The 12,365-nt window shown below is 43.8% G+C and overlaps 1 protein-coding gene across 1 annotated transcript in view; it reads left to right on the top strand.

The window, feature by feature from the left end:
• LOC126212992 (protein RCC2) overlaps positions 1 to 12,365 on the top strand; it is an 87,717-nt gene that overhangs the window by 29,758 nt on the left and 45,594 nt on the right. The window contains exon 5 of the mRNA XM_049940534.1: positions 2,303 to 2,417. Coding sequence (XP_049796491.1) covers positions 2,303 to 2,417 — 115 coding nt within the window. The remainder of the gene's footprint in view (positions 1 to 2,302; positions 2,418 to 12,365) is intronic.

The following is a 12,365-nucleotide window of genomic DNA, read 5'->3' as shown; positions in this document are numbered from 1 at the left end:
ATCCACGATGGCTGCGACAAGTGGAACATCAGCAACCTTGGCGGGTTAATGTATGGTGCGGCATTATGGGAGGAAGGATAATTGGCCCCTATTTTATCGATGGCAATCTAAATGGTTTAGTGTATGCTGATTTCCTACGTAATGTTCTACCTGTGACACTGCATGACAGAATGGCAATGTACTTCCAACACGATGGATGTCCGGCACATAGCTTGCGTGCAGTTGAAGGAGTATTGAATAGCATATTTCATGACAGGTGGATTGGTCGTCGAAGCACCATACCGTGGCCCGCACGTTCACCGGATCTGACGTCCCCGGATTTTTCTCTGTGGGGAAAGTTGAAGGATATTTGCGATCGTGATCCACTGATAACGCTTGACAACATGCGTCAGTGCATTGTCAATGCACGTGCGAACATTAGGGAAGGCGAACTACGCACTGTTGAGAGGAATGTCGTTACATGTATTGCCAAATGCATCGAGGTTGACGGACATCATTTTGAGCATTTATAGCATTAATGTGGTATTTACAGGTAATCGCACTGCAACAAAATGCGTTGTCAGAAATGATAAGTTCACAAAGGTACATGTATCACATTGGAACAACCGAAATAAAATGTTCAAACGTACCTACGTTCTGTATTTTAATTTTAAAAACCTACCTGTTAGTAACTGTTTGTCTAAAATTGTGAGTCATATGTTTGTGACTGTTACAGTGCCATCTGTCAAAAAGCGTAAAAAGTGGTCCAACTAAAACATTCATATTTCTTTACGTACTACACGAATATGTAATTAAAAATGGAGGTTCCTAACACTTCACAAGCAATTTGACTAGAAATGATTAACTGGCACGTGAGGCATTGCAGTTGTATGTGAGGTCTACCGGCTTTGTGTGGGATGCACTGTATTAAAGTCAAATGGTCACCAACCGATTACATTTCATTGAGTGACCTATCCAGCATTTGTGCAATATGGTCAGTTGGGGTGATTTGAGTGTATTGGGGTAATATTGGTGTAAATTAAATTTTTTTTATAATTCGTAACCTAATCTTCCTACATTCTCAAATTTAATATATATTCTGCATTTCACATGCAGCTGTAACATCGTATTAACAATTTGTGTTGGTCCTAGTGATAATGCCGTTTTGAAATGAGAGTTTGGTTTTCTTAATAATGCAATGAAGGTATACAATTAAACAGTTGCTGTTGAGAAACCGACTGCAATACAGTAACCAAACTGAAATATGTATACGTTTAATACTTATAATTAAGTTAGTAATATATCATTGATAGTTTGTTAATAAATTAAAATCAAGAATGTGAGGTAATTTGGGTGTAATTGTAGGTTAGGGTGGACAATTGTCTCAGTCGTCCTTTCCAGATCGTGGCACGATCGTATGTTACGAAGAGGACATCCACGTACGATTCGAGCGATCTTGAGAAGGCCGGAAATGTAGTGAAAAAGGTAGTGTCAGTGTAAGCTGCTGCTAAAAAATTCAACATTGCATAAAAACACTTAGGCTGTCTTTGCTAGGTCTAGTGATGAGGGAAAAAATCCTCGGTTGTACAACAAGAATTAACTCAGATTCAGAAATAATGGTCAGATCGTGGGTTTCAGTGCATTGAATGTTATAGATAGTGAATGAGTTCAGGGGACAGGTAATAGCACAAGATCCACACAAGCGAAACCAGATGCAAGGGGAATGGTCATTGCTACATTTTCCCAAAGATAAATGACATAACGTAGATTGATTTAGGAAAAATAGTTGAAGCGTTTTTTGAATCTGATCTTAATTATTTAAAATGTATGTTAGTTGCGTGAAGTAGAATTACTTGTTTATCTTGTCATGTAACTCACATTAGTGATTTCTCACCAAACTTTTTCAAAACTTAGATATTTGTACTTTGTCACGGGTTTCGTGGACCTGCTCTTTCCTGTGGTTGTGGTAATTGTAGCATAATAGAACGTTTAAATACGTATTACTCGAATAGTACACTTTGTACATAAATTACCCCATCTGCGGGATAAATTGGGTAGAGGTCAACTCGGGGTCGTTTTATTACGATAAGAAAGGGTCGTCATACTTGAAGACAAAATAGAATGGTTATAGAGGGTAACATTGCTAACATATGAAGAATGGGCAGGAAACCTGTATCACTAATAAGCTATAAGCCATTAAACTTAAAAATGTTGTTTCATTATACCCGAATTATCCCAACCGTGACCCTCCTGCTCGACTTCTCGCTCTACTTCGTCGTTCTCGGATGGTCTCAGTTGTGTACTGATTTGTCGCTGTCTGCAGCTGAGCTACAAAGGCCCTCCGGTGGTGAAAGTTTGCTGCGGGGGCGAGTTCAGCGTCGTACTGGACTGCAAGGGTGTGCTCCACTCGTTTGGATGTCCCGAGTATGGTCAGCTAGGTAAGTAAACCACAAACAATTTCACTATTTGCTGTAAACTGTTTAGTGGTAAAATATGTTCCGTCAAACAGATGACAGACTGTGAGAATATATGTATTGCAGGTTTCTGTAACTGAGGTTATTCCTACATAAAAGTCTTAAATTTAATATTAACTCAAAGTATTAGACCATATTGTAGGACTGCTACTGCAATATTCGATTATAAATCTGCAGATTAAAACTAAGGTATGTTGTCATATGCCCCCCGCTGTGTCGATAAATATTCAGAGGGGGACTATCCTGTAAAAGTCAGATACTAGGGTGTACAGATCAGAAATCACTGACTATCTTTTCTGGAGTATACCTCCCCACTCGATATCTTCTTTCTTCATTTCCTGTGAAGTTTGGCCAGTGTCGGAGATAGAAATTGTCTTATCTGTGTACGGTGACCTACCAAATAACGGAAGTCCCTCCGTGAAGATGTACGTACATTCTTCAAACTTGTACAGCTGTAGAACATCTCGTATGATGACTGTTTGCAAAGTATTACAAATTGATACAGTTCAGAGTCAACTATCTGTCAGACTTCTAAATATACATCTACATGGATACTCTGAAAATCACACTCAAGTTCCAGGCAGAGGGTTCATTAGATCACATTACGATAATTTTCTAGTATTCCAATGTCGAACAGAGTGTGAAAAAAAAGAACACCTATATATTTCCATGTGAGTTCTGATTTTTCTTTACTTTATTATGACAATTATTTCTCCTATGTAGGTCAGTGTAAGTAAAATATCTTCGCATTTGGAAGAGAAAGTTGGTGACTGAAATTTTGTGAGAAGATTCTGCCAGTACAAAAAAAGGTCTTTTGTCGTAATGATGTCCCCCAAATCCTGTATCGTGTCAGTGACTCTCCCCATATTTTGCGATAATAGAAAACATGCTGTACTTCTTTAATTTCTTGACGTACTTCATCAATCCTATCTGGTAAGGATTCGAGATCGCTCCAAAAGAGGACAGACAAGCGTAGAGAAGGCAGTCTCTGTAGTAGAGCTGTTACATTTTCTAAATGTTCTGCCTATAAATCACAATCTCTGGTTCGTCTTCCCAACAACATTTTCTATTTGTTCCTTCCCGTGTAAGTTGTTAGTAACTGTAATTTTTTACATTTGGCTGATTTATTGCTGATGACTTTACTAGAGATAAACGACTGCATCATCTGCAAACAACCTGAAATGGCTGCTCAGGTTGTCTCCTAAATCATTTATAGAGAATAAACAGCAGAGAACTTGTAACACTACCTTGAGGAACATGAGAAATCACTTGTTTTACTCGATGGCTTCCAGTCAGTTACTACAAACTGTGATCTCGCTGACAGGAAATCACCTAGTGGGAATTGTTGCAGGCTCTTATCTCTTCATGTGACAAGGCCCCAAGTCCAGATTCCATCCACAACCAGATGATCCAACACTTGGATGTTACCCAGAGGCAACATCTCCTCAGACCCTTAAATCGCGTTTGGCTCACATATGCTTTCCCGTTGCAGTGACGAGACAGTATAATTATCTACATCTACATCTACATCTATACTCCGCGAGCCACCTTACGGTGTGTGGCGGAGGGTACTTATTGTACCACTATCTGATCCCCCCTTCCCTGTTCCATTCACGAATTGTGCGTGGGAAGAACGACTGCTTGTAAGTCTCCGTATTTGCTCTAATTTCTCGGATCTTTTCGTTGTGATCATTACGCGAGATATATGTGGGCGGTAGTAATATGTTGCCCATCTCTTCCCGGAATGTGCTCTCTCGTAATTTCGATAATAAACCTCTCCGTATTGCGTAACGCCTTTCTTGAAGTGTCCGCCACTGGAGCTTGTTCAGCATCTCCGTAACGCTCTCGCGCTGACTAAATGTCCCCATGACGAATCGCGCTGCTTTTCGCTGGATCATGTCTATCTCTTCTATTAATCCAACCTGGTAAGGGTCCCATACTGATGAGCAATACTCAAGAATCGGACGAACAAGCGTTTTGTAAGCTACTTCTTTCGTCGATGAGTCACATTTTCTTAGAATTCTTCCTATGAATCTCAACCTGGCGCCTGCTTTTCCCACTATTTGTTTTATGTGATCATTCCACTTCAGATCGCTCCGGATAGTAACTCCTAAGTATTTTACGGTCGTTACCGCTTCCAATGATTTACCACCTATGGCATAATCGTACTGGAATGGATTTCTGCCCCTATGTATGCGCATTATATTACATTTATCTACGTTTAGGGAAAGCTGCCAGCTGTCGCACCATTCATTAATCCTCTGCAGGTCTTCCTGGAGTATGTACGAGTCTTCTGATGTTGCTACTTTCTTGTAGACAACCGTGTCATCTGCAAATAGCCTCACGGAGCTACCGATGTTGTCAACTAAGTCATTTCTGTATATTGTAAACAATAAAGGTCCTATCACGCTTCCTTGCGGTACTCCCGAAATTACCTCTACATCTGCAGATTTTGAACCGTTAAGAATGACATGTTGTGTTCTTTCTTCTAGGAAATCCTGAATCCAATCACAAACCTGGTCCGATATTCCGTAAGCTCGTATTTTTTTCACTAAACGTAAGTGCGGAACCGTATCAAATGCCTTCCTGAAGTCCAGGAATACGGCATCAATCTGCTCGCCAGTGTCTACGGCACTGTGAATTTCTTGGACAAATAGGGCGAGCTGAGTTTCACATGATCTCTGTTTGCGGAATCCATGTTGGTTATGATGAAGGAGATTTGTATTATCTAAGAACGTCATAATACGAGAACATAAAACATGTTCCATTATTCTACAACAGATTGACGTAAGCGAAATAGGCCTATAATTATTCACATCTGATTTATGACCCTTCTTGAAAATGGGAACGACCTGCGCTTTCTTCCAGTCGCTAGGTACTTTACGTTCTTCCAGAGATCTACGATAAATTGCTGATAGAAAGGGGGCAAGTTCTTTAGCATAATCACTGTAGAATCTTACGGGTATCTCGTCTGGTCCGGATGCTTTTCCGCTACTAAGTGATAGCAGTTGTTTTTCAATTCCGATATCGTTTATTTCAATATTTTCCATTTTGGCGTCCGTGCGACGGCTGAAGTCAGGGACCGTGTTACGATTTTCCGCAGTGAAACAGTTTCGGAACACTGAATTCAGTACTTCTGCCTTTCTTCGGTCGTCCTCTGTTTCGGTGCCATCGTGGTCAACGAGTGACTGAATAGGGGATTTAGATCCGCTTACCGATTTTACATATGACCAAAACTTTTTAGGGTTCTTGTTTAGATTGTTTGCCAATGTTTTATGTTCGAATTCGTTGAATGCTTCTCTCATTGCTCTCTTTACGCTCTTTTTCGCTTCGTTCAGCTTTTCCTTATCAGCTATGATTCGACTACTCTTAAACCTATGATGAAGCTTTCTTTGTTTCCGTAGTACCTTTCGTACATGATTGTTATACCACGGTGGATCTTTCCCCTCGCTTTGGACCTTAGTCAGTACGAACTTATCTAAGGCGTACTGGACGATGTTTCTGAATTTTTTCCATTTTTGTTCCACATCCTCTTCCTCAGAAATGAACGTTTGATGGTGGTCACTCAGATAGTCTGCGATTTGTGCCCTATCACTCTTGTTAAGCAAATATATTTTCCTTCCTTTCTTGGCATTTCTTATTACACTTGTAGTCATTGATGCAACCACTGACTTATGATCACTGATACCCTCTTCTACATTCACGGAGTCGAAAAGTTCCGGTCTATTTGTTGCTATGAGGTCTAAAACGTTAGCTTCACGAGTTGGTTCTCTAACTATCTGCTCGAAGTAATTCTCGGACAAGGCAGTCAGGATAATGTCACAAGAGTCTCTGTCCCTGGCTCCAGTTCTGATTGTGTGACTATCCCATTCTATACCTGGTAGATTGAAGTCTCCCCCTATTACAATAGTATGATCACGAAACTTCTTCACGACGTTCTGCAGGTTCTCTCTGAGGCGCTCAACTACTACGGTTGCTGATGCAGGTGGTCTATAGAAGCATCCGACTATCATATCTGACCCACCTTTGATACTTAACTTAACCCAGATTATTTCACATTCGCATTCGCTAATAACTTCACTGGATATTATTGAATTCTTTACTGCTATAAATACTCCTCCACCATTGGCGTTTATCCTATCCTTGCGGTATATATTCCATTCTGTGTCTAGGATTTCGTTACTGTTCACTTCCGGTTTTAACCAACTTTCCGTTCCTAAAACTATATGCGCACTATTTCCTTCAATAAGAGATACTAATTCAGGAACCTTGCCCTGGATACTCCTGCAGTTTACCAATATTACGTTAACTTTTCCTGTTTTTGGTCTCTGAGGACGGACGTTCTTTATCAACGATGATAATGTTCTCTCTGGTAAGCCGTCAGGTATTTTATCGTTTCGCCCAAGGGGGGGTCCCTCTAACCTAAAAAACCCCCGTGTGCACGCCACACGTACTCTGCTACCCTAGTAGCTGCTTCCGGTGTGTAGTGCACGCCTGACCTGTCTAGGGGGGCCCTACAGTTCTCCACCCAATAACGGAGGTCGATGAATTTGCAACCGTTATAGTCGCAGAGTCGTCTGAGCCTCTGGTTTAGACCCTCCACACGGCTCCAAACCAGAGGACCGCGATCGACTCTGGGCACTATGCTGAAAGATATTAAGCTCAGCTTGCACTCCGCGTGCGATGCTGGTTGTCTTCACCAAATCAGCCAGCCGCCGGAAGGAACCAAGGATGGCCTCAGAACCCAAGCGGCAGGCGTCATTCGTTCCGACATGTGCTACTATCTGCAGCCGGTCACACCCAGTGCGTTCAATAGCTGCCGGAAGGGCCTCCTCCACATTACGGACGAGACCCCCCGGCAAGCACACCGAGTGCACACTGGCATTCTTCCCCGACCTACCCGCTATTTTCCTGAGGGGCTCCATAACCCGCCTAACGTTGGAGCTCCCTATAACTAATAGGCCCGCCCTCTGTGACTGTCGGGACCTTGCCGGAGAATCGGCCACTGGCCCAACAGGCGAGGCATCCTGTGGTGGCTCGGAAACGATGTCATCACCACTAGGAAGCACCCCGTACCTGTTGGAAAGGGGTAAGGCAGCTGCCACGCGGCCAGATCCCACCTACGCCTTTCGGCCAGGCACGCGCGAGCCCACCACTGTCCGCCATTCACCCTGGAGTGATGGCTGACCGGTAAGATGCTCACTGCCGGAAGACGCAGCGACATCAGGGGTTCCATGTGATTCCGAGGCCACCGAAGTAGGCATAGGTCTCACCACAGTTGTCCCAACGCCACTACGAGCCGACGCCTGCGCCTCGAGCTCGATGAGCCTAACAGACAGAGCCTCCACCTGCCCCCGAAGAGTGGCCAATTCTCCTTGCGTCCGCTCACAACAACCACAGTCCCTACACATGACTATGTTTACCCTACTCTATACGGTGACAAATTCCCAAGATAATCTTCTGATGAGCTACTCTGATAATCAAGAAACACTCACTGAAATACGAGACGCGAAAACTACGCTAGGTTTTCCCAGAAAAACTATTTAAAAGCTAAGCGCAGCAAATAAGTACAAAATAAATTTCTCTCCTAACGATCAAGAACTGTTAGTTTCTATGAAGAGCAGATAAACACAAATAGAATCCCTTCCTTAGTGGAAGGTCGTAAACAAAATGCAAAATAAACGCTTTATACAAACAGTACTCGCTGCTGCTGGTGCTCTCGCTCTGGCTGTCACAAGACAACTGCTGATTCAAGTGACTAGTGGCTAACGGCCGCGAAACAAACAAAAGACGGTTTTAGGGCGCTTTCTGTTCTAAACGATCAAGAAAACACTAAGAAATCTAACACGAAAACTACGTAAAGTTTTATCAAGAACTGTTAGTTACTATGCAGAGCAGATAAACACTAATAGAATCCCTTCCTTAGTGGAAGGTCGTAAACAAAATGCAAAATAAACGCTTTATACAAACAGTACTCGCTGCTGCTGGTGCTCTCGCTCTGGCTGTCACAAGACAACTGCTGATTCAAGTGACTAGTGGCTAACGGCCGCGAAACAACTGTCCTTAGCCCAGGAAGAACCCAGTGTCACTCTACAGCTACCGCCCGATTAGCCTGACAAATGTACTTTGTGAACCGCTCGAGAGGACGGTTAGCTTCAGATTTTGTTAGGTAGTGGAATCTCGGGGTCTTTTGTCTCTGTATCAGTGTGGCTTCAAGGGAGAACGATCTTCAACTGGCCACTTACTCAGATTGGAAACAGCAACCAGACAGGCTTTTACTAACCTTATGACCTACATAAGGCATACGATACGGCTCGATGACATCACATTTTAATTACCATCCACGACGGGCTCCTTGATCCCCTTCTGATTTTTATCCGCAAGTGTTCATCTCACCAGATCTTCAGAGTTCCAGTTGGCACTTCACACCGTGCCCCTCAGATTCAGGAGAACAGTATCCCACAGGATTCTGTGTTAAGTGTCACACTATTTCTCACAGCTCGTAACCTCTGTCGGACCCGTGGTTATCCAGATGTCGTACGTCGACAATTTTAGCATCTGGCGCAGCTCCCACTCGGTAGCATCTGCCGAGCGCCGGCTCAGAGGCGCCATACGACGGGCCTCTGTGTGGGCCATCTCCCGTGGCTTCCAATTATCTCCCTCCCAAACACGGTTTGTGCAGTTTTGTCATCGACCCACGGTAGGCCCGACGCAGAACTTTATTTAGGCGACCGGCTCCTCGATGTAACACGTCCCACTTCTGGGGCCTCATTTTTTATAAAAATCTGACACGACTGCCCAATATTTGCCACCAAAAGACTACATGCGTGTGGAAACTTAATGCTGTCTGCCTCCTGGCCCACACATATTGGGGTGCAGACTGTGACACTTTTCTCTCTCTTTACTGTGCTCTAGTCCTGTCCATACTAGGTTGTGGCAGTCAGGTTTATGACTCAGCAGCTCCTTCCACTCTGCAAGTACCTGACCCTGTCAACCATTTTTGGGTGCGTCTGGCTGTCGGTGCCTTTTGCACTAGTTCCGGCGAGTCTCCTCACAGAAGCAGGGATTCCCTCTTTACAAATACAATGGAGCAAACTCCTGGTTTATTACATAATAGCCATTTGCCAGTTCGCTGACCACCCTGTGTACCCTTCCTCTTTGCAAATGAGGGGTGTCTCCCTCCTGATAACTGCCCTCGTGTGGGATTGCCAGTTGGAATGCGCCTCACTTCCCCCCGTAGCGATTACCGTCTCCACTAACTAGAGTGCGCCGTGCGCCCCGTGTATTCCTCCCATCTCCCTCACATTGACGGTGCTTAGACCACGGATTAGGACCGACCTGATCCGTGGTCTTGAGGTCTCTGTTGCCCCTGTGATTTCTGGCATCTTGTACGTGCCATCCTTGCAGCATTTCAGGGTGCCACCATATTTTACATTAATGGTTCTAAGATGATAGATGAGGCGGGATACACTTTCACGTCTCCTACTGGCTTAGAACATCACATATTCAGAAAGGCCTGCCTCCAGTGTTTTAATTTGTACCGAATTGATGAGCAGCCTGCAGCTGTCGACTGATGCTACTCTCGTCACCCTTTGGTCTCTGCTCTCTGCCCTTGGCCACGCTGGCTGCTCAGTGGCCTCTCTCTGCGTCCCAAGTTGTGCGCATCCCAGGGAATGAATTGGCTGACAATTTGGGTAGAGAAACAGTTACTTATCCCCCATCCCCTATTCCCTTTCATTATTCCAGCTGCATATATGGGGATTTACGTCAAATCTCTCCTTGCCCAAAACTGAAATGAGATATAGTGCTCTATGGCTCCCAGTAATAAACTCTGCACAGTCAAGAAGACTACTGCAATTTGGCTCCCTTCCTTCCACTCGTCTTGGGAGGCATCCACTGTCTTATGCCGTCTACGCACTGGCCGTACCGGGCTCACTCGTCGCTTCCTCTTGCGTAACAAACCACCCCCACAATGTGGTTGTGGAGCCCCTCTGGCGATATCACATGTATTGGTGGAATGTCCCCTTCTTTTGGTTCTTCGTTCTAAGTATAGTCTTCCAGATTCCTTACATTTAATATTAGCAGACAATTCACGGCTGGTTGAACTGGGCCAGTTTCTCTGTGAAAGTGGTTTCAGATGTAAGGTTTTGCTTTACGACTGGATCGGGGGTAGGGTGGTTGTGGTGGAGTCTCTCTTCGTATTTTCTCGATCAGGGACCCGTAGCCACTCCTCCTTTCAAAGCCCTCTGTTTTTCCCAATTCACAGATTTGGATGACCCTTTTACACCTTCTACTGTGTGTTTTAACTTCCTCGTTTTGCAGTTTAACTCCTCTCCACTTTTAGCAGACTCTTTCTCTTCCGTTTGTAACTTTGGAATTGCAGGACTGGTGCCCTCGCCATTTAGTACTGTAACCCTCTCAATCAATCAATCGACCATTAAATCAGTCACACACAGCATTTAAAAATGATTTCCTTAAGGCATTTCATGTGACTGAAATGTAGAGAACTATACTCCATACAGTGAGAGAAGAGCTCTGACAGTTTACATGTGCTTCACGCATAAATGACGACCGGTCAGATTGTAAGCTATTTTTTACGTTACCCTGCCGATGCCCCAGTGTTGCCGTAGAGCTGGGCGACTGCTGCTTTCGGTCAGTTGCACCACATGTTACCTTCAGGTTTTTGTGTCTATGTGTGCATTCTGCTAGTTCTGTGAGTTTCTTGCAGTGTGTATAAGTGGAAAATGGCTACCGGTAGTGCAGAGAAGAGGGCTTTTGCGAAAGGAGCTACACTGAAATCCTGAGCACGCGAATTTATATACAAATTGCGTGTTTACTTTGAAAGGGAAAGGGACGATGGTGGGAGCTTGATATCAGTGAGTGAAGTGGTTGTCAGTCGCAGAAGCATTGAACATCTCTACAGTGAAGAGAGTCACAGATGATAAAAAGGCTGCCAATTCACCTTTGAGCCCTGTTATTGTGATGCCTGGAAAGTCAAGGAAGAGATATCGGGCAACACACATACACGTACTACAGCGGGAAGAGTATCCGACACTTAAAAAGTTGACGGCATCACTGTCGGACAGTGGTTTGTTCACAGGCAGAACGACAAGTTTCTCCATTGCTTTGAAAAAAATTGCACGAGCAAAAGGTATTAATGGAACGCGGAGACATTGTAGCGTGGAGATGTCATTTCCTGTGTGAGTTGCATTTGGATCAGTATGCGTCACGCACGTTCCGTCGCACGGACAGACGATGTGTGCCAAGGAACTAAGAGTGTGCCAACTGGTACGAAAGGGTGACTAATTATAGTCTGTGCTGGCTCTATGAACAGTTTTGTGCCTGGTGTTATGATGATTCAGTTTTAAAAAAACTGTCGGTTACCGTGAGGAGATGAATGCAGATACATTCAAAGACTGGTTTGTTTCTTGTTTGCTACCAAACGTGTTCTGGCAGTGTTCTTGTAATGAATAATGCACCTTACCATTCTGAACAATTAAATAAGGCATCAACGCCTGCTGCAGGGAGAGACAAAATAGTCAGCTGGTTGAAAGATAATAAAATAGGCTTTGCACAGAATACATGGAGAACAGAGGTTCTGGAATTAGTGAAACTTTACAAGACACAGAAGATGCATTATGTGATTGATACATTAGCCACAAAGTCTTCCACTGTACCACTGCCATTACAATGCAATTTAACTCATCTGGGCTCAAATAAATGCAGATGTTGCGTAGCAAAACAAACCCTTTGTTGCAAGACACAGAGGGGCTGGTAAATGAGGCTGTCACACGAATAATACCAGAAAATTGGAAGAACGTCCTGAACCGTGTGTGGAAAGAGATTACAAGATCAAACATAGAAGAAGATGTAAGAGAAGAATCCTTTCATAATATTGTAATTTCTTTATCA

Source organism: Schistocerca nitens, chromosome 11, assembly GCF_023898315.1.
Source record: "Schistocerca nitens isolate TAMUIC-IGC-003100 chromosome 11, iqSchNite1.1, whole genome shotgun sequence".
Classification (NCBI taxonomy): domain Eukaryota; kingdom Metazoa; phylum Arthropoda; class Insecta; order Orthoptera; family Acrididae; genus Schistocerca; species Schistocerca nitens.
This window is presented reverse-complemented; position numbering and strand designations above follow the sequence as displayed.